The sequence below is a fragment of the Harpia harpyja genome, chromosome 1 (genome assembly GCF_026419915.1).
Source record: "Harpia harpyja isolate bHarHar1 chromosome 1, bHarHar1 primary haplotype, whole genome shotgun sequence".
Lineage (NCBI taxonomy): Eukaryota > Metazoa > Chordata > Aves > Accipitriformes > Accipitridae > Harpia > Harpia harpyja.
The window spans coordinates 61019983-61047519 of NC_068940.1; the positions used below are offsets into that span (position 1 = coordinate 61019983).

General features: G+C 41.1%; 1 protein-coding gene across 1 annotated transcript in view; it reads left to right on the top strand.

Annotated features, from left to right (window-relative positions):
* The first annotated feature begins 205 nt into the window (after positions 1 to 205).
* The window catches only part of ITPRID1 (ITPR interacting domain containing 1), a 48173-nt gene continuing 20841 nt past the window's right edge, over positions 206 to 27537 (top strand). The window contains 8 exon segments of the mRNA XM_052796676.1: positions 206 to 332; positions 7533 to 7576; positions 10335 to 10386; positions 11213 to 11299; positions 11884 to 12086; positions 18459 to 18875; positions 18878 to 19050; positions 21249 to 21303. Of these exon segments, the coding sequence (XP_052652636.1) occupies positions 10355 to 10386; positions 11213 to 11299; positions 11884 to 12086; positions 18459 to 18875; positions 18878 to 19050; positions 21249 to 21303 (967 nt within the window). The 5' untranslated portion in view covers positions 206 to 332; positions 7533 to 7576; positions 10335 to 10354.

Sequence of the window (27537 nt, forward strand, 5' to 3'; positions counted from 1 at the left end):
GCCCTTGTTCCTCCACCCTCTCTTTCCAATCTTGCCTTTTCTGGAGTCCCCACTGTTAAAAACTAGGCTAGTCCTGATTTCTGCTTTCCTTTTGCTAAGCAAACAATCATCCTTCCAAACCGTCAACTTAAACACCACTTCTTGGCAAACAGCCTTTCCTTGCCCTTCTTGGTATCTTCAAAAAAAAAACAATAATGGGGGTGGAAAACCAAGCCAAGAACACCAGTTGTTGTCCTCCAGTTTTTAGACTTTGGGTCTGTGGCAGAACAGAGGCGCAGATGCACCAGCCTGCAACTATTCCATTATATAAACAGCTGGATCAAGGCATACAGGTTGGAGCTTATCAATTTTTTTCATTATAGTGGTTAAAAATTTTAAAAAGCCTTTTTTTTTCTCTTTGATCTGTAAGGTATGATGTGGGAAATAATTTTTTTTATTTATTTCTGGTTTTAATTCCAGTTAAAAGAGCTTAATTCCAGATCTAAAGAGCTTTGATTTTTTCATAGCTTCATAGGCTGTCTCTTTTGACCAGCCAGGGTACATTTTTTAGCAAAGGGACCAGACTCAAACTGAGTGTACTGCAAAATTATTGCTGTCATTACTGTTTTCACTGTTGTTGTTTTCTTTCCTTGCTTGTGACAACCTGTGTACTGAATTTATGCACTTTCCTGTATGTATCTGGGAGACTTAAAATACAACTCTTTCCCACTTCAGCACAGTCTTATGCTTTTTCAAATGGAAACATCTTTAGCTATTGTTATTTAGCGTTATCTGTAATGTTTCTTCTCAATTAAGAGTGAGCTCACATTGTGATTAAAATGCAGCACGATGATACCATCAGCTTCCAATGCCGTTATTCACAGTGAGCAACACTGATTGTCTCAACTCGCCCTAGGACTTCTACTTTGAAAAGAGCAGAACAAGTTGATACTGTGGTCTCTGAACAGGAATTTTACCAAAGGCTTCACACAGAGAGAACCCTACCCAAATTTATATTTACCAACATATGAGAAGTCTTGAAGTGTTATTACAGTTTTCACTACCTGGCACACTTCCAGAAAAGCTTCATTCCCTGGAGTCACTTCATTTGTGAGTTTTCACATGGATCTTCCAGGGGTGCTTTGAATATCAAACCAAGTGTCCTTCATTTCTTTCAATGCAAATTGCAGGCATGCTGAAGAGACAAAATAAATTAATATCTTCCTACAGCAGCTATGATTTCAGTGTGCTTAACAACTCGAACGTTGATGGGCAGGGAAAGGGGACCTCAACTTCATTTAGCTGCCCAAAGTTAGGTCCTAAAGTTAAAGACTGAAAAGGTGTATGTCATCTCCTTTCGATTCTGAGTAAGACAGACAGAAAACAAGAGTCCAATTGTTTCTGCCTGAGGGCACTGTGCTAGTTGCATCTTTCTTCTTGTTCACTTGAGCAGAGATGGGTAGATAGATACCATGAGCTTTCTCCCTGATGGAGCTGCCATACAAAACGTAGCTGAGCCAGGATGCAGAACACAACTGTATCACATAAATGACTCCACAGTAATAGTATGAAGGATCTTTGTTGTTTTCCTCCCATTCTTTTCTTTTTTTACTGGTTACCTAAATGCAGCAATTGATTCAGAAACTATATATATGAGTTCATAGAGTTGATAATAGAAAAACTTCTCATCCTAGCTATGGGATCTGAAAAAAGTATGTTTTTTTCCCTATTCATTCCATGTTGCAAAAGCATACTTAGTGTTCTACTGTTATGCCAAAACAGCCCAGTCACCATAATTATGCTCAAATACTTTTCTCTATGGATATGGAATGTCTTGGAATTTAAAGGTCTTCCTAACTAAAAGTATCTGAGATTTGCTGCTACCTCCTAATTCATGTCTGTATAACTGCAAGTTTATTTGCATATTTCTTAATATTAAAGTTAACTGTGGGCTGTCTACTCGAGTAATGTGGTGCACCTGGATATGGAGATGTTTGCATTCATAAACATCTAAAGAAAGTAGATAAATATTAACCAAGTGTGATTGGGTAATCACTTGACAAATGGAAAGGGAAGAGTAATATTAACAGTGCTATCCAGTAGGTATCATACAGTGTGAGGAATATGGTGTGAAGCTGATGAAGTTCAAGATCCTGTTTCAGTGAAACAAACACACTTTACTATAGTTGGTGGCAAGGAGAATGGTTCTGTTAAATGCTGGCAACTGAAGTGAGACAAATCTGTCTGGGAACCTGCCATAATCTGTTTATGTGTTTTTCAATTTTTAGAAAGTTTTCATTTCTTGCATTCTCTAGTAAAGAGCTGGTATAAATTTCTCACTGATGCAGAGTCCTCAATTTCTACCTTGAAACCTCCTTGGAGGGGAGGGGGAGCAGGAAAAAAAAAAAAAAAAAAAGAGATTTCCAAGATGTTCTCAGTGTGTTATCAAATGAACAAAACACACAGAACATGGAAACCAGCCAGTCATTCATTCCATCGACAGATTTGCAGAGCTAAATTTGCTTCTGGAGAGCAGTTAGAAATTAAAACACACAGATGATGAGTGGTGCTGGCACCCAAACTGTGATCAAGAGGACACTCTTGTCTGAAAAGATGTACCCTATCAGATTAATCATTATGTGTTAATTAATTTGAAATCAAAAGGATGTCTTCTGCTGTCTATGCACAGGAAATTAATGGTGATAGCACTAATTAAATGTAATGGAAGTTACCTCTGTACTTCCCACATCTGGGGCCAAACTCTTTACTGCCCTTCATGTTGTGTCATTTACAGTTCAGTCCCACTGTAGCATCTTACCCTCACTGTGCCCTGCTGTAAATGGCTGTGCAAGTCACCAGGCAATGGAGAATCAGACCGGTGGATTACTCAGCTGGGGAATGAGCTAATTTCAATTAAACTAGCTCTAAACTTTGACTTCTAACCCTGAGAAGGTGTGTCAGTGCATCTCCTCTGCTGTGAGTCATCTTAACATGAAAAAATGGTCCTTCTGCCTCACTCTCGCCCTTTACTCCCCCCAGACATTACCGTCCTTTCTTTGACCTCCTGCTGCTGCACAGGCATTTCTCCTGGCAACTTCTCTGACAGATGGGAGGCTCCATTTCCTTGCAGTTTTTTTCTTTGACCAAATGCAGCGACAGATATTTTCTCACCATTCCTGTGTAACTGCAATGCTCCGACTGGAAGGACTTTGAGAGGCCACAGCAAGCAGAGAAGACTCTGGACTCCCTCTGCCAAAGGGACTCGGAAACACAGCTCATGCTGTATATCCCATCCTCTGCACAAAGGAGATTGCTAGCCTGCTCTTTCAGTCTTTTACTAGTGGCTTTTTATTAGTCTCAAGGTCTCCTAAAAGGTAATAATAGAAGAGAAATCAGTGGGTGTACCAACCCAATGACAAATGACTAACTACAACTCAAAATCTAAGTGATTTCAAAGAATGTTGAGTATCCTAGTTTATTTCTCCCAAGAAGGTTCACAAAAGGGACAGAAAAGCAATTTCTTTCCCACCCCAGTGATTGGTAGTTGGCTTTGTAAAATCTTTTGTCTCTGGTGTCACATCTGGGCTGTTGTATGTGACTATAGCAGACCTAGACATTGGTCCATTGGGTTTTCAAGCCAGGATAGTCATAAAACCACTTCTCTTAGCTACAGTTCACCGTGGTGGACAGGATTTTTGCTCAGGAAGTGGGGCAGTGTCCCAGGTGATGCAGATCAAGCATTTCAGCAAAGCTAATTGGAGATGTCTCTTCAGTGGCTCCTGAGCTGTGCCTTCCTTGAACCAACGCTCTCAGGGTCAAAAAGCCTCCCAAATTCACTAAATAAAACAGCATTTAATAGGTGTTCCCTTTCAACACCATGTCCACTGATACTGAACCACTTAGAAGCTGCTCTGGTGGGGCTTAATCCATTTTGCTCTCTGAATGTCTTTGACACAGTCTGGTTTCTACCTCCCATCATATGCGCTCCCTTCTCCCCAACCCTTCTCGCCATCTCAGGAACAACCCCACCTTGATGTGATTAATAATTGCATTGATGGCTGTAAGAACATTGCCTTACTGGTTTGCTGGAGCAGTTTTCACAGTCTGAGGGGTAGCATCCAGACTGCTACGTCAGTGGCATCACACCAAGCTCACTTCTGGTTGCAAACACATCTGAACATGTGGGAAAAGGTTAATTTCTGAAAGATATGGGAATTGATAGGGAACAAGATACCCCAGCACTATTCATTGCAGAGGACTTTAAAATTTCTGTTACAGTGGTACTGAAGAGAAGAAAAGAGCATGTTATTACACTGATCAGGGTACAAGGTCCTGCTGGCCAAAAATCTTACAATTCAAATGGATACCATTAGAAAGAGGCAGTATTACTATATTTGCATTGCACACAGGAAACTGAGGTGCAAAAGAAAGAGGAGACTTGCCCATTCAGGTAGGAACCATGTTTACAGAGTACCAGCCCAGGGATTTAGCCTCAAAAAATAGCATCCCACCGTATGATCAGCAATAGAGCTCTCTATTGACTGGTAGTCTCTAAAAGGGCTGCTGATGCTTTATGATAAGTAAGGGCAGGGGTTCTTTTTCTTTAGTTTTCAGACTTGCTTTGTGAGATGGCATCAGATCCAGGCCAATGGATCAGCCATAGCTTTGAGATGGGTAATGGAGGAATTCTGTTGTGCAGCAGAGCATCGTGGACTTACCTAGATGAAGACTCTCCACTGTTAAAAGTGGTAGACCACCCTTTTCCTACACCACTGCTTGGTAAGACTCGAAAAAAGGATTCTGCAGATTCTCAGCATCCCATGGTGACTGAGGACAACGTCGGGGGGGTTCTATACTAGTGTGCTTGTACTGATGACAAGCATTAGCACTCTGCTCTTAGTCACTAACTCCATTTTTAAATCTTTTGTTCTTGCCCACAGAGGTGCTGATGGAATCTGTGCACCTGTTTGTATTTCCTATCAAAATGTTAAATTTGCAATATTAAATATGTTAAATGTTAAATATGTTAAATTGTTTCCCCAGGCCGATTTGTAAGTACCAGATACTTAAATTGATATTCAGTGTAACACTCGTGGTTGCGGTTTGCCTCCTTTCTCTTAGGTGGATGGGGAAAAATCACCATGTGTTGCAAAATCTGATCTTGTTTTCATCAAAATTTCACCTTTGTTCTACCATTTTGACTTCTGCCCGGGTCAATGTGCCACTTGTCAAGATATGTCACCTAACACGCAGGGATTGTCTCACTAGCCATCTCAGAGCTCTGTGTTTAGTCCAAAGCTAGGCTGCTGCTTCAGCCAGTGAAGAAAAGGACCTCCAAAGAGTTTTTTTTTCCTCCTAACACAGGTGAACTGCCGTGGAGGTGCCTTACTCTTTGTATTGACCATAAAGGGAACCTAAAAGACTGGTTTGGAGAAAACATGCTGGCTTACCGGGAGATCTTAATCGTCGGTGCACTAGTATTGAACTTTCAGGGTTACAGCTAGGCAGAGATCGACAGTCTTAAAACAACCCTGTTCCTCTGCAGTTTAACAAAAAACAGACTAACCTTGCTAATGCATATATACTCCCTCCTCTGTCATGGAGAGCAAGGCGGCTCCTTAAACTGATGGTCTCAGTGGCTTCAGTTGAACCTGCAGGGAAAGAATCCTGTCCGTAGCATTTTTCAGCAATGAGTTAAATACTTCTGAGCCATCTTTGCTTACTTTCGGGTTGAAAAACTGAACAGAAAGGCAGGAGAGCTGGGATCTTCCTGTGCGCTTGGTAAAAAGGAGGAGATAATCCTACCTCCACACAAGAGTGGACTGTCTCCCCCATTTCAAGCTATGCAGGAGCTGTGCATTGGGATGCATTCGTGCAGAATCAGAAAAGCTGGTTTTCCATTTACATTAGGACTGCTAGATACTTCCAGAATATGGACGACTGGCAGATAATAGAGACAAATGAATAATTCAGGATTTTATTTTGTATTCCAGATTTGGTTAAAAAAGACTTCAGATTACTAAAGGAAATTGCTAGACCCTTTTCCCAATATTTCTCATGCGTTCCAGGACTCACCAAAAATAAAGCTGTACAATAGGGTGGTTAATTGTTACAAACTGATCTGGCAATACTTCACCTAAGAGCTCTGCTTTTATTTTTAGAAGAGTCTGTAGAAGAAAATATTAATCACTGGTTGAATTCTTGTGTTTTGTAAGTTTGGGTCACATTATTACTTAACTATTTGTTGCCTGATTTCTCCAATAGGAAATATAATGTCTGCAATATTGGAGTTTCCGGTAGGAAAATGGTGACCCCTGAAAATTCAGAATAAAATATTCTGCTTTGGCTGATTTCAACCAAAGAATGAGCTTTTTATTTTGTTGAACTACATCAAAATACTCTTTCATAACTATTCAGTCTGAAATGACGTCTTCCTTATGACCCAGTGCCTCATGAGAAATGTATCTCAGTGCTCTGTTCGTTTCCAGGGTATTCTTTGAAGGATACCATTTCCCATCATGTGTCAGGATAGCTTTCTGATCAAGCTGCCTGCTACATCATGGGAATTTCACAATGCTGTGTGCCCCAAGGGTGATGTAGCTTGCCGCACAAGCATGATTTATGGCACAAACTGTGGTTACACATATCTACAACTCTATGAGGCAATGTGCTACTATACAGAAATATAGTTTAACCCTGAACTTACTTAAACTTGAATGTATTTTGTTCACCAAAATTCTGATTTTTTTAAACTTTTTGTCCTTTTTCAAGATAAAAATTAAGTCTGAAAGACTGGTATTTCCTATGAACTTTTCAGTATGTCTTCATGTATTCGCTGCTTAAGCAAATGCAACTGAAGTGTATTTGGTTAGAGGTAGGGTTGTGCTGGAGAAGCAAAAAAAAAAAAAAGAAAAAAAGACACAACCTTAGGAATGATGTTTGGAAGTATGGTGCAGAGCAAAAAATAGCAGTAATCTCATGTAACAGTCTTAGCAGCATTTTCCAGTAGCAGGGTAAGGCTAAGTCAGCCAAACTCATGCATTGGAGGGCTGGCTGTCATTACTGGTGTCATTAATAATTACCATGCCACCATGCAGATGCAGATCAGCTGAGAGCTATCATAGAGCTGCCTCTCATGTGATGCACTGAAAAGGCTTTTGTTTCCATTCTTCTCACTCCTGCACCAGATAGGCTGATTTAATTAGATTCTTAGTAAATTTTAAGTTCAGAAGTGACAGACTTTACTCATGCAGAATGCTAAAATTTCATGATCTTTGCCTTAAGCATAAACTCAAGATTTGAATCTCAACACTTAACAGAGGCTGATGTATGTTAAGGGGAAAGCAGGTGAAGTTCATAGGCAGGAAAGAAGATGAACCCATGGCTCTGTTTTTATACCAGCCATCCCCACTCAACTTGTCCATGCCTTGAGTGCCCTGTGCTGTGCCTATCCATCGGACTGCCTCCCTGGCCTCATTTCCTCTCAAGAAAGAGCAGCCCTTCTTTTGGGGGATTTAATTTCTTTGTAATTTTTAATTGTTTTTATCTTACAGTCTATCTACATGTGGGGATAAGCTGCAAGGCCAAGAGCAGGCAGGTAAGACAGAACATCATTTGTCTGTTCTAATAAGGACTGCTTAACTATAAAATATCAAGTACCATGGACTCAGGGGGTGGGGCGGGAGCTATTGGGAAAATGGGTATTCATAGATAAGCTGTATATTTTTTCCTCCATTTGGAGTCATAATGAGAAGATTCTCTCATGACGTCTTTGACAGAAAAGTCTTAGGCTCACCGTCTCCACTGGCATCATTTGATTTTCTTCTACTGAAGGAGTGGAGGTTTCTAAGAAGGATTCGCACAGTGGTCTGGAAGTTATGGTACAAGAGTTTCAGGTGACTGAAATTCTGCCTGACCTGAATGTAGAACTTCTTGCTTGTTCTCACCTGCTTTCCTGATCTGCTGAATGTAATGAATTCAGGGACTATTTTTTTTTAGGAATGGAGCCAGAAGCCCAAATCACCTCACAGCTCCTCATATATTCCTGAAAATGTCCATATTTTTAGTGGTTTTGGAAGCCTAAAATATTATTTATCAATGCTTCCATATCTACACTTTTTGTTTATTGGGTTCACAAATAGAAGATGCAGTTCAACAATATGTGATTTAATCTTGTCTCCTGTTAATCAGAGATTACTGAGGCTAAAATGCCTTATCTTCCCTCAAGTATCAGAGGCCACATTTTGCTTAGCAAAATATATTATTCATAAGCAAAGATATACTTAGATGTGCAGTAAACAGAGCACCAATTAGCACCACAGTTGGTTTACAAAGTATTTTTTGTTTGTTTGTTTGTTTTCATAAGGTTTTCCGACAGATTTCTAAAGGGCATTATTTCCCCCAAAGTATCTTTCAGTTTGGTAATGAGATTCAGTGTTTCTTGTGTCACGAACAAAATACATACACAGATCAGGAAATGTAAATACCGTACCCTCACCATTACTATTTCTGTGACCTCTTAAATATGGAGACAACAAGCTCTAATATTTCAAAATGTCAAGCTGTCTAATGAGGAACTTCTGATGAGAGTCTTCTCATTAGAGGAAGGAGTGAAGACTCTAACCATGAGTGAAATGGCCCATGTTGCACTACCTGGAGGTGCAAAGTTTGTCCAAGTCACAAGGTGGACATGGGCTCCCGAGCAGTTTACTACCACTTAACAGGTTGGATGGCTTAGCCTTGGTAGCAGTACATTGGCATGTTCTTGACCCACAGCAATACAGGACAATTCAACTTACTTTAGCCTACAACAAAAGGTAGTTAAGGTGTCGCATCCTGTGTTTGCCTGGTTTAAGAGTACAGCCACACCAACTACTGCCTCTTACCCAACTTGCGGTAACCTATCAAGTTCTGCCCATTTGATTTTTTTGATGACCTGCTACTTCCCACGCCTCCTACAAACACTAGGTTTCTCATCATTAAATTATTTACTTAACACCCTGGCCAGTGTTTCACAGTGCTAGGTTTTTAATTTGGCAGCACTTATGTTCATTCAGTCCCAACAATATGAGATATTGAGGAAATCACAGCAGCAGCCCGTTTGTGATATAATGTTCTGTTACAGAGAGGAGTGTCTACGTGCTGGTAGGGAAAAATTGTATTAACTCTCACTTTCAGATCTTATTTTTTACATTGTCAAGCATTTTTATAGTGAATCTACAGCTTCTGTTGGCATGTGAGTAGGAAATAGTATACAACAAGTAGCTGATTCTTATTCAAATTATGCTCAGTTTGCTGCTAGAAAGTCAGGTTTATGTTACCACAGCAAATTACAGGATGTCGGTAACCTTTATGTTCTCAATTTGGATGGATAACCTTGCACTGAGTAAGCCAGAAGGAACTTATGTTAGAATTTACGAGCGGAAGAATAAGCCAGTAGAGATGGTGAAAGGATGTTTTCTCCTTCTTTATTGACACAATTTTGTTAAATAGAAAAGAAAACTTTAAAAGCTAGACAAAAAAATATTCATCTTGTGGAATGCAGAAGGATATCTACTGCTGCTCCTAGGCAAACATTACCCCAGCTTTCAGAGGATCAACAAGCATGTTATTTCAGTGACAACTGAAGTGACAACTTCAGGCACTGCGTATTTGCATCCAATTTATTCCCATTTCATCATCATGAAATGATGAAATACGCACCTTACAACTCATAGGTATAGCACCCCTGGAGTCCAGTAAACAATGTTATCAGTTCTTAGACAAATATTTTCTCCTCCAGAAACTCTTGCAAGTGTCCTGCAACTGTCTTGCTCCTCTCAAACACACTTAGAGCATGATGCAAATCCCAGAGAAATCAATATTCACAAAATTTCAGTGAGTTACACTAGAAAAACTATTACACACACAAAAGTTGTACCAGCATGTCCTGGAATGAGAATTCAAACTAATATATTTTAATTGTATTTTTTTACTAAAAAAGCAGGGATTAAAATTTATTTTCATCATGTTTGCTCTATGTATATCTTCAATGGCTCTGCAGCAGACAATGGAACCCAACTCATAGTGCTTACTTTTAAATAGCAGGGCCTTAAAGTGTGCTGTTGCTGGTTTATGAAATGTAAAAGCACCTATCTTCCCTTTCTTATTGACATGTGTTGCATTTACCTATGACTAACATACACTGTGAGTTGAGCTTCCCACAATGGTATTGTTCTGTAATTTTGCCACTTGGGCTAAAATGTTTCCTTACATAATGCAATCAGTCTTTTGGTCTTTTCTCTAGTTTGACACATTTCTGGGTTGGGGGGGGGGGGGGGCGGGTAAGAAAATAAATTATTTCTTCTTGTTTGCAGTTTCCTTGTCAGTACCAGAAATGGTACAAATGACTGTGCAAAGCTACAGGAGGTAGGTGTCAGACACCGTAGAGATCTGTTACAAATCATTTTTTCTTCCTTTTCTTTCTGACAAAAGGAAGAATTTTAGTTTTTTTTTGTTGCTGTTTTTTCTTCTCTCAAACTGATAGCAACAATGATAGTTCAAAAATCTACATATCCCTCTAGGCCTGTTTAAGATGTGAGCTGATGGGTAACCTGCAATGATTAAAAAAAAAAAAAGATCAGTGCAATGCTTCCACTGTATATAAACATTTGCTACTGATCTGGATGGGTATGTGTAGGTAAAGTCAAGCTTGTGCATAACAAAACCACATCGTCTTACCTATTGAGAAAGGCTACCATGCTGCAGGATATTCCTTTTGCAGTGAGCGGGCCCTGAAAAACACTTCTCAGCAGATTATTCAATACAAACACAACGGGAAGCGAAGCACAGAATTATTCTCAGGTGCCACTCCTGCTGCTGCAACTCGTTGTGCCTTGTCTCTCCAAAACTTTGTTAAAAGCAATTATATCTTTTGAAGTAGGTGGCTAGAGAAACTGTGCTCCCTAAAGGTTCCCCAAAGATTCACCATCTGTCAAAAGTGAGCCATTCTGCCACCTTTATAATTAGCATTTACTGGTACCTCACACCTACATTCTCACACCTACTGTAACATACTGTTCTTGAGAATAAGCGTATTGCACACTCTCATGCCGACTCTTCTTCTAAGGCATTGCTATTATGTATCATTATAAACCAAGAAAAAATGCAAATGTTTACTCTAGGAAAAAGTCATAATGACATCCCAGAGGAGCACATGAATACACACATTTCATTGTTGTTTTTTTCCAACCAGGTCCCTGCAAGAGTTTTCAGGAAGTCCGGTTATGTCAAGATGCAAGAGGCTCAGCTCTTCCCACTTGCTCACTAGTGCTCCCCAGAGGTTAGTTACTTCCATGTATTTCCAGCTAGGAATACAAAGTATTAGCCCATCTAGGGATCAACAAATGCAAGTACAATTTTGAACAGGCAGTCAAGGTCTTAGTTTGTAAAAGACATGTCCTTATTTATTTTAACAAGATCAAAATAACTTTCTTAATAACAGGTGTCTGCTCTCAAATGCAACTGCACCAGTTAAAAACCAAAACCTACCTGGAACTGCAGTGGGCTTTGAATCCACTGGAAGGTAAAAGCCTGTGAGGTCTTATGGCAGCTGCAGAATGCCTTATCTGTATTGTGTCTATAGAGAGTGGGCCTGCAGAGCTGTGAACCTACACCTTTTATTAATGTTGTTCTTGCTAAGCTATCTAGATCTAATGCCACCAAATTCCTCTGGGGGGAGGAACATGTATTAATCTCTTAGCAATGTGACCAAAAATGACTACTTTCACTTAAGCAGTAGTCTCCACAAGAGGGGAGAAGAAGGGAAGAGAATTATTTAAAAAAAACAAGACCATATGATAGCTACTGCAAGAGAAAAGTGGTACCAAGACCGTGGTGTAAATAATCCTGACGTTTTCACTACAGCATTACTGAATGGCTGGCACTCTGGGAAAAGGATCCGGTGGACATTCTGCTTGATTTGGGGTTTGGTACAGAAGAACCTGATGTCTGCACTAAAATCCCTCCTCGGTTCCTCAGTGGTGCTTCTGTAGCAAAAGGAATCAACATCCGAGTCTTTTTGGAAGCTCAGAAGCAGCGGATGGACATTGGGACGCCACACCTATATGGTAAGGAGAGACATTTTGGCAAAAGGAGAAGTTTTAGCCATAAATAGCATGGGGACTGAGAGGGTAGGGAAGAAGAGGCATATGAAAGTGTCATGGTTTAACCCCAGCCAGCAACTAAGCACCACGCAGCCGCTCACTCACTCCCCCCACAGCCAGTGGGATGGGGGAGAAAATTGGGAAAAGAAGTAAAACTTGTGGGTTGAGATAAGAACAGTTTAATAGAACAGAAAAGAAGAAACTAATAATGATAATGATAACACTAATAAAATGACAACAGCAATAATAATAGGATTGGAATGTACAAATGATGCACAGTGCAATTGCTCACTACCTGCTGATTGACACCCAGTTAGTCCCTGAGCAGTGATCCCCCACCCCCACTCCCCTCAGTTTCTGTACTAGATGTGACATCACATGGTATGGAATACCCCTTTGGCCAGTTTGGGTCAGGTGCCCTGGCTGTGTCCCCTCCCAACTTCTTGTGTCCCTCTAGCTTTCTTGCTGGCTGGGCATGAGAAGCTGAAAAATCCTTGACTTTAGACTAAACACTACTTAGCAACAACTGAAAACATCAGTGTTATCAACATTCTTCGCATACTGAACTCAAAACATAGCACCGTACCAGCTACTAGGAAGACAATTAACTCTATCCCAGCCAAAACCAGGACAGAAAGAAAATTCATGAAAAAGGGACATGTATTCAGGAGACAAGGATGCTCATGTACCCCTTTGTGGCAATGATACTTCCTAATGTGACTGAAATACTGTATAGCTCTCTTCAGCTGTGGAGTCCGATTTATGTATTGAAGCTACCAGCTTGTGGCATTTTAAAACATAACCTGTGAGACCTACCCCACCACCAGAGATTGCTGCTGGTGTCACAAAGGCTGCAGAATTGAACACGGGTCCATTGCCTCAGCCACTTCACTGGCAGCATGTTAGTATGTACCCACCATCATTGGGGTGTAAACTAATATAGAGGATTTTTAATTCAGCCAGGCCAGACGTGGGCTCACATTCCCTTTTTCCTTTGGTGGCTGCAGGACCCCTCTCACAGGGAAATGTGCAGAGCAAATGACAAGATCTTAACTTCCCATGACTAGAGCTGCCAGAGCTTGTGCATCAGACCCACAAATCCCTAACAAGAACCTAACAGTTTTGTGGTTGAAATATGCCCTGAGATGTAGATGAGGATCATATTTTAAGTACAATAATACTGCACCATTTAAAGCACACAGTCTTGATTTTTATTCATTTGGATGGTTTTAGTTCTCGTTTTGTCTATTTTGCAGCTGAGAAATGAATACAAGGTCCTCACCCGAAAGATATATCTGCATTAAAATAGCATTGTTAATTCACTGGTATATCACCCATCTGAAAAGTCCAATTTTGACATCATTTCCCCTCATGTTTGCTACACAGGATAGCCAGATGGCTCTTGAAATCTTCTGTTTACTTAAGATGCTCAGCGAAGCAGGATCTCTCACATAGCCTGTGCATTCCTGTTTAGAATTACACCAAGGAAGCAGTATGGATGGAATGAGAATTCAAACAGAAATGTCAGAGCATTGTGGAAATTTTTTTTTTTCTCTCTCTCTCTCTCTCTTTTTTTATAGCAAGCCCCATGCACACATTTCAATATTTACAGCAAACTGACACATCAAACAGGTTTCTCAGCTCTCACTTTCTTTCTCTAAATCCTCTGAGAGAGAGGAGAGAGGGATCAGAGATAATCAGTATGAGTGGATGGTGGATGGAGACCTCAGGGAAGAAGGTAGAGAACTAGAAGGGAATGAGAGCAGAGAAAGAGCCTCTGAGGGAAGGAGTTTGCACAGTGAAGGCAGGTAATGGTAAACCGAGGTGTGAATTTAATGACTCGTCCTGCAGTCATCCTTAATGGGAGCACTCTTAGTACATGTTAATGGCTTATCTGTATGGGGGAGTTGCTGTGAGGTAAGATAAGATTTGAATTTGTTTTGGTGGGTGTGATGTCCATCAAAACATATTATCTTGCTTTTGACAGTTTGGGAGGGGGTTTTCACACCATCTGCTTAGGCCTCCTAAGTATTTGCCTGGGCTGGGAACATTTAATCGAGAGAGGTGGGATTCATCCTTCAGAGATACTTACCTCTTCTCTTTTCACTAAATACATGTTTCCATATATGCAGTGATTAACCTCAACCTGGTTCACTGCACCAAATTACAGGCATTTAGCTGAAGCACCATCTCAAGGAGCTTAATCACTGTAGAGTCTTTCTGTCTCCATAGCAAGTGGACAGAGTCTGGCAACTCCTGCAGGTGATCATCCAGCCACCGCTTAAAACACCTCTCAGAAGAAGCCAGTCTGTCTCAGTGACCATGTAGGTAATCTTGCACAAGTACCTTCCTACAGCTGGTGTTCCAGGAGAGGACTTACAGCTAAAAAGAGATGTACCAGGTTTAGCGTACAAATGCCTGAGGAATACCCTCAAATGGCACTTGTTTGCAAACTGTTTTTTTCCAATCTTGCTAACCTTAGGTTGTCTAATGATTTTGCAGTGAGGTATAGCAAGAAGGAGGAATGGCAAATTCGTGTTTATTAGATTTTAAAATGGATTGCATTTTAATGAGCGGAACCTAACCTATCAGCCTTCAGTACTAATACTGCACCTAAATTTTCAGGTATCTAATGAGCCAGCTCTTCTAAAGCAGAAGCCTACATTCCCTGTAATGGCAATGAGGAGAATAGGTGCTTTTGAAGGCCTCCAGAAGATGACTCCCCAAAAGATCCTTCTCTGTAAATAAAGTAGAAGGTTCAGGTCTAGAGATGTTCCACAGCATTTACCTCTCCATGAACAATTTAGGGAACTCTAGACTCCTTACTGTCAGGGGACTACTTCACCAGGGCATTGAAATTAAAGTGCCAAAATGAGGCAGACTGTGCACCACTTCTAGTGATTTTAAGACTGTATTGAACCACTGTTCCCAGAGATGTGCTGGATTAATTCAGTTATTGTCACCTTGTTTGGGTTATTATCACTGAACCATTTCAATGCAAATACAGTCTGAATGCCTCTCATTTGTCTCTAGCCATGGAAAAAGAAGAAATCATTTAATATGAGTTAGTGAATACCTGAGAGGTTATCTCATTGTCAGTTTACTTTGTCCTGTTCTGTGAATCAGCAGAGAAAGTTAATTGATTTAGTGCAAGGTGTTACTCTAAGAAAGTGAGAGATAAGGAGAAAGATTATAGGTAATATATGGAAGACAAGAAACCCGGAGGAAAAAAGGAGAAGGAGGTAAGAGAGACCAAGGACTTCCATAGCAGAGTGATACCTTTCCACTTTCATATTTCATTCATTTCATAGTGTAGTCTTTTTCTGTTTCTGTCTGGCTTTTCCCTGCTTGTAATAAATATAGTTTTCTAGGCCTCCTTCACTGCTGATTAGACCTTTTAAAATATATGTGGATTGTTATAGAGTTATTTATTAATTGTCCCCTCACTTGATGCTGTTTCCCCAGCATTGTCAGAGAGAGTTTTCAAAAGGTTCAGTTCACAAAAATAAGGTGTGTTTTCAAAAATGTCGGTCACCCTTTCAGTTTCTTAGTCAGATCCAAATGAAAAGCTTGTCCCCATCATTCACCAGTGGTGAAAATTTTACTGACCCCATTAGAAGTGATATTTGACTTCCTAACTGAAGAAATAAAGTCACTTGACAATCAGGAGTTATCTTAAGTGAAAAGTAATTATATTTCTGAATATGTTGAACCACTCCCCCCAAATCTATGAAAACTTCAAGTTTCTGAACACCTTAGTTCAGAATGTTGAAATGTTTGAATCTGACGCTTAACAATAAAAAGCCCCCACCACATTTCAGTACCACCTTTCCATGCTGCCATATCTAAATCTTCTTGGGGTTTAATGTCTTGTTTCTGTGAATTTTTTTACACGCATTTCTGTCTGTCTCAGCTGCTGCAAGCCCCTCACTGGAGCTGTAGTTCAAGTCTCACTCACCTCTGAGATGAGTGTATTAGGTAGACACCATTTCCCATGATACATGGTTGTCCTGTGACCACCACAGGTCAGCTAGGAGAGAGGAGATGTATGTTAGCCAGTAAATCCACCCCTAGAAGAGAAATGAAATGTAAATTGCTACATATATTCTCTGAAGCACAGCTTTGATTCAAGCAAAGGCAAGACTGAAGTTGAAACAATCTAAAAAAAGGAAAATGTTTTAATAAATGACAAAGTAGACAATGCTGAAATTTCATTTCTACTTTTCCTGAGAAAAACTGAGTAATTTCAGATGTCTTGATTTTCCCGCTGAAAATTTTGAGGTTTTTTCCAAATTCTGCCATTTCCTGTGAAAAAAAAAAGATGTTGATTGAAAATTTCGTGCTGGGTCTGGAAATGTTCGGTGTTCCTTCATTCCACTGGGGGCCTACTGAAGACTTCCCAAATCTTTCATGTAGATAACTATATCAGCCTATGTAATACCAGATTTAAGGAAGGAGGAACAAAACTGTAAGCTTCCCCTCCTAAAGTATAAAACGGTTGATCATAAAGTCATTAGAAGCCCTATAAAAAATACAGATTCTATTGAAGATTCGTTGATCTTGTTTACAGCATGGCTATTTGCTGTTTTGGCTGAAGTTTCGAGTGAAAATGAATCCACATTTATGTCATTTAATATCTCATCTGTGCTACAGGTTTAGACTATTTTGCAGCAGGCTGCAGGGACTAAAGAGGTCTCACCAGCCTCTTGCCTATTTGAGGTATGATCCTTGGGGAGCACGCCTAGAAACTGAAGGGACTGCTTGCCTGGAGAGAAATAGTCCATGAAGCAAGGCTGTCTGTGACATAATTTCTTCATGACCTGTGTATTTATTACATTGCACATGAGCGAGGGGATTTTTTATGTTGTTCATTTATCATTTCTCTTGTTGTTTGATCTTTAGGTGTCCCAAGCTCCTTGAAATAATTTACAAAAGCTAAGCAGCGTGTAAAAAACTATTTCAAATTGCAGCAAGTTTGGTTCTGGTTCAAATCAAAAGAAGGACTGGACTGCTGTGCCACGGTCAGTCAAAGCACTTTAGCACTTGGCATTTTTATGGCCTGATATAGTGGCAGCTGAATGAAATACTGAGGATAAAATGTGCTTTACATGGAGAGCATGTGGTAGCACAATGGATGTACAAAACCAAAAATTATTTACTGACACCTCAAACTTATGCAAATGGAAACTATACAACACTGTATAATGTGTATACTGATTGATCAGATAACTCCTTTAAACAGCATCAAGTGAAACCTTTGACCATGTCTTTAAAAGTGGCAGCAATAGCAACGTTTTTCTCCAGTGTTAAAAATCAGGAAATGTCTGGGGCAAAGAAAAAAGGAGTGTTCTTGAGATATAGTAACTATCAGGAATTATATGTCATGGTACTGATCCTCGATGCAGAGGACCAACTCAGATCCATGTTAAATATCCCCTTGTTGTCTAATTGTCAGTGAGGCAGCGTTACCAACAGCCGCATGCAGACTGCATGCAGTAAATTTGGCTGCTCTCTAAGAGAAATGGCAGCCAAGAAAGTTAGCATTTTGCCATCTACTGTCCTCAATGAATGTCTCAAGGAAGGAGGAGTCCTGGTGACATATTCATTGCCTCAGGATAAGTACAGACACAACGTGCAAGCAAATGTGTTGCGTTTCTTTGTATAAATTATCTTCACAGTGTTCTAGTGATGGAAATCTCCAGGATCCCTTAGAGAAAGCATTATACGCTTCTCTTTAGATGTTATGCCATGGAAAAAATGACCCAGAAGTTACAGGAGGTTAGTACAATGAAAAAAATCTGGGAACCTTTATATGACATCAGCTATGAGTTTCTGGGTGATAAGTGTTTTGCTTTGTGCTGCTATGAAAACAAGAACATAGCTTCTGTGGTCAATTTTTACCAGTTAATGGCTATATGTATTTTGCAGTTATCCTGGACAGCTGCCAGCTGTAAACATTTGAGATCAGATTTTAATAACTTTATTCACATGAATTTTAATAAGTCCTCAAAAATGGCATCCAAGTCTGGCCCAGCCAACCGGAGAATTTCAGGCTGGATTCTGTAACCTTTATTCACACAATGAGCAGTATTTAGCTGCACTTGACCCAATGAATTCAACATTATGTTAGTGTTTGTCTAATATAAAGAACTATGCAGTGACGTCTGTGTGTAGCCTGAATGGATCCTCTGGAAGCAAGTGGAAAAATTTAGCCACTTTTGAATGAGGTACTTAGTATATTTCTTGGCAATGACAAGATTGAATAGTCGTTGCACGTGACTATTTCAAATTATATTTTTTAATAACCATGTTGCCTTCCATTCTGCCAAACTTAAGAACGTTTTCGACAGCTGGAAGTACTTGACCACGTAAGCAGTGCCCTCTCATCTTTGCTGACCGACGTCAACACCCAACAGACCAAAGCACAGAATGCCGGTGGGGATGAGACTGCTCTCCTGGATGCTACAAAGAGCAGACCTGTGGTCACACGAGCGAAGCGGAGCAGAATAGGTCAGCTCCTGAAAAGAGCTTCTTGGCAGACAACGCTGCTGAAACAGGGCTCACTGGCACCTGGGGAAGCCAACTTGCCCAGCAGGAAAGAGCAACCCTGTTCTTGTGCAGATATTGCTGAGAGGGCAACAGTCCGGGCGGGCTTTTCTGCACATGTTACATTGGGCTGTCTGACCCAGGAGCAAACCCCCAGAGACGAAGGTGCCTCAGCATATCCCACATCCCAGTGTCCACCGACTCCATCGGGAAAGCCTGGGCTTCATCGCACCTAGCTGAAGAACAGCCCCACCTTCCTCCTGCATGTGAGGTGCCTGCCAAATACAGGCCAAGAAAGGAGCCACCTTTGCTTGTGGCCCACATGCTCAGAAAAGTGGCCGACCTAAACTGCAAGCTACCAGACTCATTTGAAATGGAAGAAGTGAGGTGGATTTTTTGTGTATTGTGCTAGCAACATACCTCCACCCATACTTATGGTATAAGTTTGGATTCCCTTTTTCAGGATGGAAGCTAGAGTAAATTATTTCAACAAACACCATGCAGCAGCATTATGGGGAAAAACAGTAGGATTTACACTACTCATTGGGGTTTTGATTATTTTAAATTGTCTTTGTGTTAGGATACTGTCAAAGAAGTTGGCACTGAAGTTACTGAGGTAGAATTCATTCAACCAGTGTGATAGTGTAAGATGCCAATGTGTTTTATGCAGTGCTAGGTTTGGGTTTTTTTTATAGAAGGAAGTTGCAGGAACACTAATACATATGGTAAAGGATATTTTTACAGATCCAGTCATTAACCAGGGTTGGGGGTTTTTTCCTATCTTTTTTTTTCCCCTAAGCTCATTTTCTGGTGTGCTCTTTCAGAAAGTTGCATCACAAAATTAGCCTTGATTTTATAGCAATGTTTGAAATATTTTATCGCTCTGTATGCTAAGCATCCTAAAACCAGAATAACTTATAACAGCAGCATGTTCTCATATCCAGTCTGCAAAGTCCATGATACTCAGCTCTCTGTATGCTTTAGCAACAGTGGGTTGTCAGTGGGGGTTCAACATGAAGTAGCAGAGACCAGGATACTTGCCGGTCCCTTTCTTACATCTAGGGTTGTTTGTGAGCAGCAGTTTTTCTGGCCGTGCTACTGCAGAAAAAGGGCTATGGTAGGATACTCTACAATCATACAGACTCCACTGGGATACCTACAGGAATACTTTTCCCTTTCCAGCCATACTTCAAGACTGAGGAAAAGGAAGGAGTCAAAAAATTAAGCTCTACTGTAAGAACCAAAGAAAGGAGAAGAAATGGGATGGTTGGCAGCCCCCTGAAAACATATGGAGCATGGGAGGGAGGGTGGGAGGGAGGGAAGGAAAGGAAGGAAAGAAGGGAGGAAGCAGCAAGTGGCTGGAAAAGGTGGGAGGCTTAAAAAAATTTTCCATTTTTTAAAGCATTGGAGGTCAGGTTAAGGTGGTGGCATTCTTCTCAAGGAAAGGATATTTATCTTTTCAAGTCCTTCCAAAGGTGTATTTTTCTGTGCAAGGTTTGGTGCAGCCTTTGTGTTGGAAGAGCTGACTCAAGAATCAGAGCACAGGCCTGATTATCAGCCTCAGTGGAGAAGAGGGTGTCTTTCGGACATCTCCAGCACAGTAAATTTATAGTCCCAAAGCAGCCCATATGTCTTTGTAAAGCACTTAGCATGCTGGACGTGCAGCTCTGTGACTAGAGACTCACACAGAAGTGAGGACTTTGACAGAGCAGTAAATGCAGATGATCGTAAACTCTCCAGTTTGATGTCTAAGACAATTTGGTGAATGCTGTATGCTCAAATTAGACAGGGTATATATTGTTTAACTTCTGAGTTTTCTCTACCACATCGTTAAATTAAGGCTGTAAGAACCATGTACTTGCTGAAACCATCAGGCCGCCTAAAGTGTTAAGTCTGGCAATGGCCAGTAGAAGATGTATGGGGAACAGAATAACAGGCACATATAGAGCAGTTCTTCTCTTGTATTATTCTAGCCTTTGACAATGAGGGGCTTAGAGATCTCCTGAGCTACAGACTTGATGAAGGACAGACCCAACATGCATGTTCATGTGTTACTTGTATCTAATTGATCCCCTTTTCTATTAGTTTTTTTTCTGAAGGAGTTTATGCAGCACCATGACATGATGTTCCCCTGGATAATATGAAAAAGTCAGATGGGTCTTCATTCCTAGAGGAAAAAAATTCTGACCTTACATACACTCTTTGGCAAGAATTTGCCTCCATATGGTTACATTTCCTTGGGTTTCTTCTACTAAGTCATATTTCTTTTCTAGGGACATTTCTCTGAGGCTGTTCAAACAAGATTGTTAGTGTATTTATGTGTTGGGAACCTTTATGTATTGATTACTTTGCGCAAGGCTTGGAAAGGTTCTGAGACTAGAGCCTGGTTTATGACAAAACCAAATATTTTAAAGAGGAGACAATCAAAAAGGAACTATCTGAAAGATTTTATGTTTTCACTTTGAAATGTACAGAAGTTTTTCTTTTGTTTTTACTCCTAACCCCCCTCATAATAAGGCGTATACTCATAATCATTACCATCAATAAGAATTTTTCCTCCTCTCTTCCTTTTCTTTTCAGATTCAGAGTTTTGAGGATGAAACTCTATGTGGAAATACTCCTGACACCACTTCAGGTGAGTGTTATGAAACAGACAATTTAGCCAGTTTTGTTTTTAAAACACTGTTCCCATGTAGCTGCTTTTAAAGTTTATCCTAACAATAGGTTTTCCTTCTCTGCTCCCATCACCTCTGGCATTTGGATGCATTATTCTAGACATGGCAGTCTAGCTCATAAGACTTGATAAATCATAGGGCTGTAAAATACACTCGGCTTGTCAGGGAGACACAATGAGTACACATGAAAAGGCTCCCTCACCTGCACAGCTTTGAGCCTGTGGGGTCCCTGTCTGATGCTTTAAGCAGACCGCTCTACTCTTCCAAGCGACACCAAAGCTTTGCTCCTGCTTGGTGAATTATTTGCCAGATGCAGACGACCCCTTATCAGCCAACTCTCAGATCCCTAGGAGATTAGTCAACCAGCAGATTGGACACAGTGGCTCTGCAGCCACCCTGTACCCAGCTCAACCAGGACTGTGCAACCAGGACGTTCTGGTGGGAGGATGGCCTCTACCGCATCATCTGAGTCTCCCATACCACGTAGACTATCACCACATGACTGGACATAGCATTGAATCGTGTGTTAGAAAATAAGTTATTTGAGGAGTCTATGAAAGGATTAAAAGCAAAGCTGTTAGACCAGATGTTATGCTGTCATTTGGGGCAATCAGTTTGGATTCTGAGAAGCGTTTGCTGTCAGGGGTGGCAGTACTGGGGAAATGGAGCTTTCTCCAGAGCAGGTAGCAGTCAGCCTTGCTCTCCAAGGACCCTTGCTAACCAGTGGTTAAAGCAGGACTGGCAGTTTTGGTTTTTTAAATGGGGCAGAAATTTAATGTGGAAGAACTAATAAGTAGCAAGAATCATAGAATCATAGAATCATTTAGGTTGGAAAAGACCTTCAAGATCATCGAGCCCAACCATCAACCATGCCCACTAAACCATGTCCTGAAGTACCCCGTCTACACGCTTTTTGAATACCTCCAGGGATGGTGACTCAACCACTTCCCTGGGCAGCCTATTCCAATGTCCGACAACCCTCTCAGTAAAAAAATTTTTCCTAATATCTAACCTAAATCTCCCTTGCCTCAACTTGAGGCCATTTCCTCTCGTCCTATCTCCAGCCACCTGACAGAAGAGACCAGCACCCACCTCACTACAACCTCCTTTCAGGTAGCTGTAGAGAGCGATAAGGTCTCCCCTCAGCCTCCTCTCCTCCAGACTAAACAGCCCCAGCTCCTTCAGCTGCTCCTCATAAGACTTGTGCTCCAGGCCCCTCACCAACTTGATTGCCCTTCTCTGGACACGCTCCAGCAACTCAATGTCTTTCCTGTAGTGAGGGGCCCAAAACTGAACACAGTACTCGAGGTGCGGCCTCACCAGTGCCGAGTACAGGGGAACAATCGCCTCCCTGTTCCTGCTGGCCACACTATTTGTGATACAGGCCAGGATGACGTTGGCCTTCTTGCCCACCTGGGCACACTGCTGGCTCATATTCAGCCGGCTGTCAACCAGCACCCCCAGGTCTTTCTCTGCTGGGCAGCTTTCCAGCCACTCTTCCCCAAGCCTGTAGCGCTGCATGGGCTTGCTGCAACCAAAGTGCAAGAAGCAGATAGCAAGGGACAAAGGTGAAAGTTTGGTAAGCCCTCACCTTTTGAGGACTACATTATATTACTTTTGGGGAGCCAGCACAAGTAATTAAGCAACCCAAGTTCACACACAGGTATCTAAAAAAAAAATTCAGATAGGCACTTGTGCTGGTCATTCACAGATACCATTGGCTGCAGTGGCAGCTGGATTTGCAGGAGTGAAATCATGGGCCTGTTGAAGGCAGTGGCGTAAGTCCTACTGACTTCAGCAAGGGCAGTGTTTTCATCAAAGTGTGTGGGGTTTTCTTGGTAAATGTTAGAGCTGAGTAAAGGTGATAAGAGTAAATCATGAACTCCTCTATTCTGGAAGGTTTATTTTTGTTACCAAATTATCTGTAAGCATAAGTTTGCTGTTCTACTAGGGTTTTTTTTAACTGTGTAATAGATTGCATACCTATGGCATTCAGCTGCTCTTGCCACATCTTCTGGCAGGGTTGTATGTGTCCAATCTGTCAATGTGTGGCTCCAGTGACTTTTGGGGCTTAATGTCAGGTCCTTGTTGCTATTCAGACTGTATGATTTGTCACCTGAGTTACGTGAGGTTACTTTGATTTTGTTCTCTGATGGATGTCTTGATCTTCATGAACAAACATGAGCCCCCATACCAGTAGTCTTGCTCATAGCAGTATATGTACAAAGAATAGCAATTCCCCAGGACTGGTGCAGTGAAAAACACCATTTGGACAAACATTCAGTGAGAAATTAAAAAAAGAGAATGTGGACATAGCCCAGTGGGGAAAAAATTCAAAAGGTAATAACATACCCACAAATGTTTTTTTCTTTCTTTGTCCATCTCTAAAAAATGACTGTGCTATTTAATGATGAAAGGCATTAGTTTAAGGATTTAGCAGATTGTATAGGTGTATCAATCACAATGTAAAAGGCAAAAATAACTGTATGCCCTGAATACTCTTTTAAGACATAGGAATAAGCATGTAATTAGTAGTGATTTCATGACAGAAAATGCAGAAATTAATTATTTGTTTTTAATTCTGGTAGGACTGTCATCCAGTTAAGTGATCAATCAAAATCATACGAGCAAAGTGAACTTATGTAAGATTTATGCCTTTGCAGAACCATGATACTATTTTAGAGTTTTGTTTAAACACTGAAATCTCTCTCTCTTTCTCTCTCTCTCTTTTTCTCTGTTGTTTCACTGTCATTGATGCTTGGCCTAAGTTTAAAGTGGAGATTTCCGGCTTTTTTTTACAGGCTTTTTTCATATTCTCTCTCTTTTTCCCACTGCTCTTAAATGGCATACCCGTCTATACCCATGGGAGTTTTATTGCGACTTCAACTTGCTGTGCATCATGGAAACAGTCTAAAAATTGCCAGTTGTGAATGTAATATTGTTAGTAGTGAATAATACCTAGCTCTTAAGAAGGTTCGGACAAAATTCAGCAGAATGTGGCTCAGACCCATAAGCAGTGGTCCTCAAAATAGGAGTGAGTGGGAAATAGAGACCATCAGGAGCCTACACAAAGAAAACCTCAGCTCCCAGGAGAGCATGCCTGAATTTAGATTTGGCCTCCAAATTCTCTGGGGCACAGGCTGCCTATTTTTCAAGCCTCGTGCTGTGCCTGATACCATAAGGGCCCACTCTCATTTGGTTGTGGGCTCTGTTGGAAAAGGTGTGAGTGATGATGCAGATGTGAGAGCCTGACATGACCCTGCTGAAAAGGAAGCTCACCTGAGTGGGAAAATGCAAGGTGCCCACTATGAGAAGAAATAGAGATAGATAGGAACAGACTGCTTTGCCTAGATGGAGCATGTTAGAGACGGGTGACTTATAGAAGTACTTGTCCCAGTGGTATTGTCCCTTGGCTCTGTAGTCTGGCCTCAATTTTAGTCCAATTGCTTAATTTTCTACACTCCCCATGAAAGCCAATTCCCTGGCTGCTGTGTGTCTTCTTTATATTTCTCCATAATGTAGATTCTGGCTGTTTAACTGCAGTAGGCTTTATGATAAGGCTTTTTTTCCCTCTCTCTTGGCAGAATGCTGAGACTTAATTTTAAAAGACGCTCAAACCCCCCAAACATCCCTGAATGACTTACAGGGAAAGCAGAGTGTTTTCTAGCTCTGTTTTAAAAAATATTACAATCTTTTTTATTAGGCAATTTTATCATTGTTATAAATAAGTAATTGTACTGGGGAGAAGGGATAATCCTTATTTAATTAAATTCATCTATACTCCCAGGTTGGCAGCAACCAGACATATGTGAGACTAATACCCACAGCCTGCCTGTATGCATGTGCAATTAAAAATTCACTCTACAGTAGCACTGGCAGTTTAGTGTTGCTTTTGGCATTTACAAATTCTTTTATTTTGTGACTTTTTTTTTACCATACACATATGCTGGAGCAGATGTTGCTTATTTGTTGTTTATTCAAATCTGTAGGCTCTGGCAGCTAACTCCATTGTTCTGTAATGAAGCTTTATTCACTGTCCTGTATTAGGACCCAGCAAATGCATGACAGACAGAGTTAGCTCTCAGCAGGAACTACAGTTATTGTCCTTACTTATTGGCTGTTTATATTCTAAAGCTCACAGTTGAGAAAGCTGGCTGGGCAGGGTAAGGGGCTGGGGATGCTGTGTGCAGAGGAAAATTACTTGACTCCACTCACTGTATCTTTGCCCTGATGAGGTGCAGGCTTGCATGTAAACTCATCTGTTGCAGGGATTTCATATTCAGCACTTGAAAAATAGAGCTGTTCTCCCCCTCCACCCCCTCTTCTGCCTTGTTCTCCCTCCCCCACCCCTGCTGCTCCTTCCTTTTTCAATTAGCCTTTGTAAAGCATTGGGTTTAACTAAAGGATGTTTCAATGTTGCTCACCCCCGTTAACTCAGCACGTGCCTGAAAATTCATTAGCAGCAATGTCTATTAGGGAGGCATCGGAAGTCAGTGTTATTTCGGTGCACGTTGTAGTCACCCGCTCCTCCTTACTCCTTATTTACTTCCCTCTCCCTCTGCGGGGCGGCCACACACCCGAAAGGCAGGAATTCCTGCACGGTGCTGACCCGAGCGGACACACTGCTCCCTGGCGCTTGAGTGCCAAGAGAAAGGCATTAGCCTGCTGGAAAAGCCCTTGGTAGCCCAAGAGGCAATCAATCAGGGAAGTAACCACCTCCATCTGGCTCGCTGTGACATGGTAGCTTGCTACCGAAGCGCTTGTGATTCATCTTGTCCCAACGAGTGGTGCCAGGGATTGCATGCACCCAGTTTTTGCGGCAGCTGGGAACGTCCTAGCTTCCCCTCACGCTGAGCTAACACATTAGCTCCTGTGACTTATCAAGTAGCAATTCTTTGAATTATCACATCTTCACTCCTCCTACTCACCAACTCCTCTGATGGTTTGGCACCATGGGAATATTCGCAGAATGCAATTGGTATTTCTTTTAATTGACTGAGTGCCAAGAATGTGAATCCTGTTTATTATCCATTATCCATTGTAATGTCTGCCTGCAACTGAAGGAGCAATGTCTACAAAAGTGCAAGAAGAATAGGCACAGATATTTCCTAGGCTTCAAAGAGTACAGGATCTTCTGTGTACCTTTCTCTAGTTTCAGTATTAAGAAGTGAACAGCTATTTCATATTTCTTATTTGCTGTAGTGCCTACATAACACTGTTTTTCTTCATGTATAACACAATGAGTTTTAGTTTTAAGTACAGATTAAAGGAAAGGGAAAGGCAAAGAGACAGCCAAAGGGAAGACTTGCTAAAGCTGCAGCCAAAATCAGGGGCTGAACTTAAAAATGTCCTACAACTGCTCTTGGGTTGATATTGCCTGACATTTATGTTAAATTTTGGCATTGGTTAATGATCACATACAGTCTCCAAATACGAGTTCTCCCTTCATAAAACGTGATGAATAATAGATCCATAATAGATAGATCCCTCTTTGCAACAGTTTTATCTTCTGCAGGTGACCTGGCACAAAGGAGACATCCGCCTTCTTTAAGGCTGCTTTGGGTTGCCTCCATTTGTTTTATGATGCCGCAGCCCATATTTTTCCCATCTTCTGCACATGAACTATATAAAAGCCTTCTTATTCTTTCCTGTTTCTTACATAAGGGATCTGAAAGTGAGAATAAGAGGAACCTGTATCATTTTAATGCATTTTGTATCCTGAAGAAGTCTGGAGAGAAAGTCCTGTGGTCCCAGAAAGAAGCAGAGACAGAGAAAAGAGTAAAGTGAAAAGCAAAGTTGTGAAATGATGAGTCTTCAAACCTTCCTGCATCTTTTTCCCATCCAGAAACATCCTGAGTTGTCTGGTCCCCTCAGTGAAGTCCTCCTAGAAAGACAATTTACTTCTACAGCTCTTGAGAATACCCTGGCTGCTTTGCTTTGCCACAGTCCTCCCTGACGTATCTCATGCACATGTGTATGTCTAAGTTCAGCAAAACATAACGATGGACACCCAGGAGGTGGTGATGCCGCGTTTATGAGTACAGAAACTAGATGGGCAGCAAAGAAAGGAAGTCTAGCAGACTTTTGAAATGGCTTCTGGGAGGTCATGCCACCCACCAGTGGTGTCGGGACACCCTACCTGTGGTCCTCAGGTCTAAGCAGCCATCCCAAGAGCTTTGAGGGGTTGTATGATT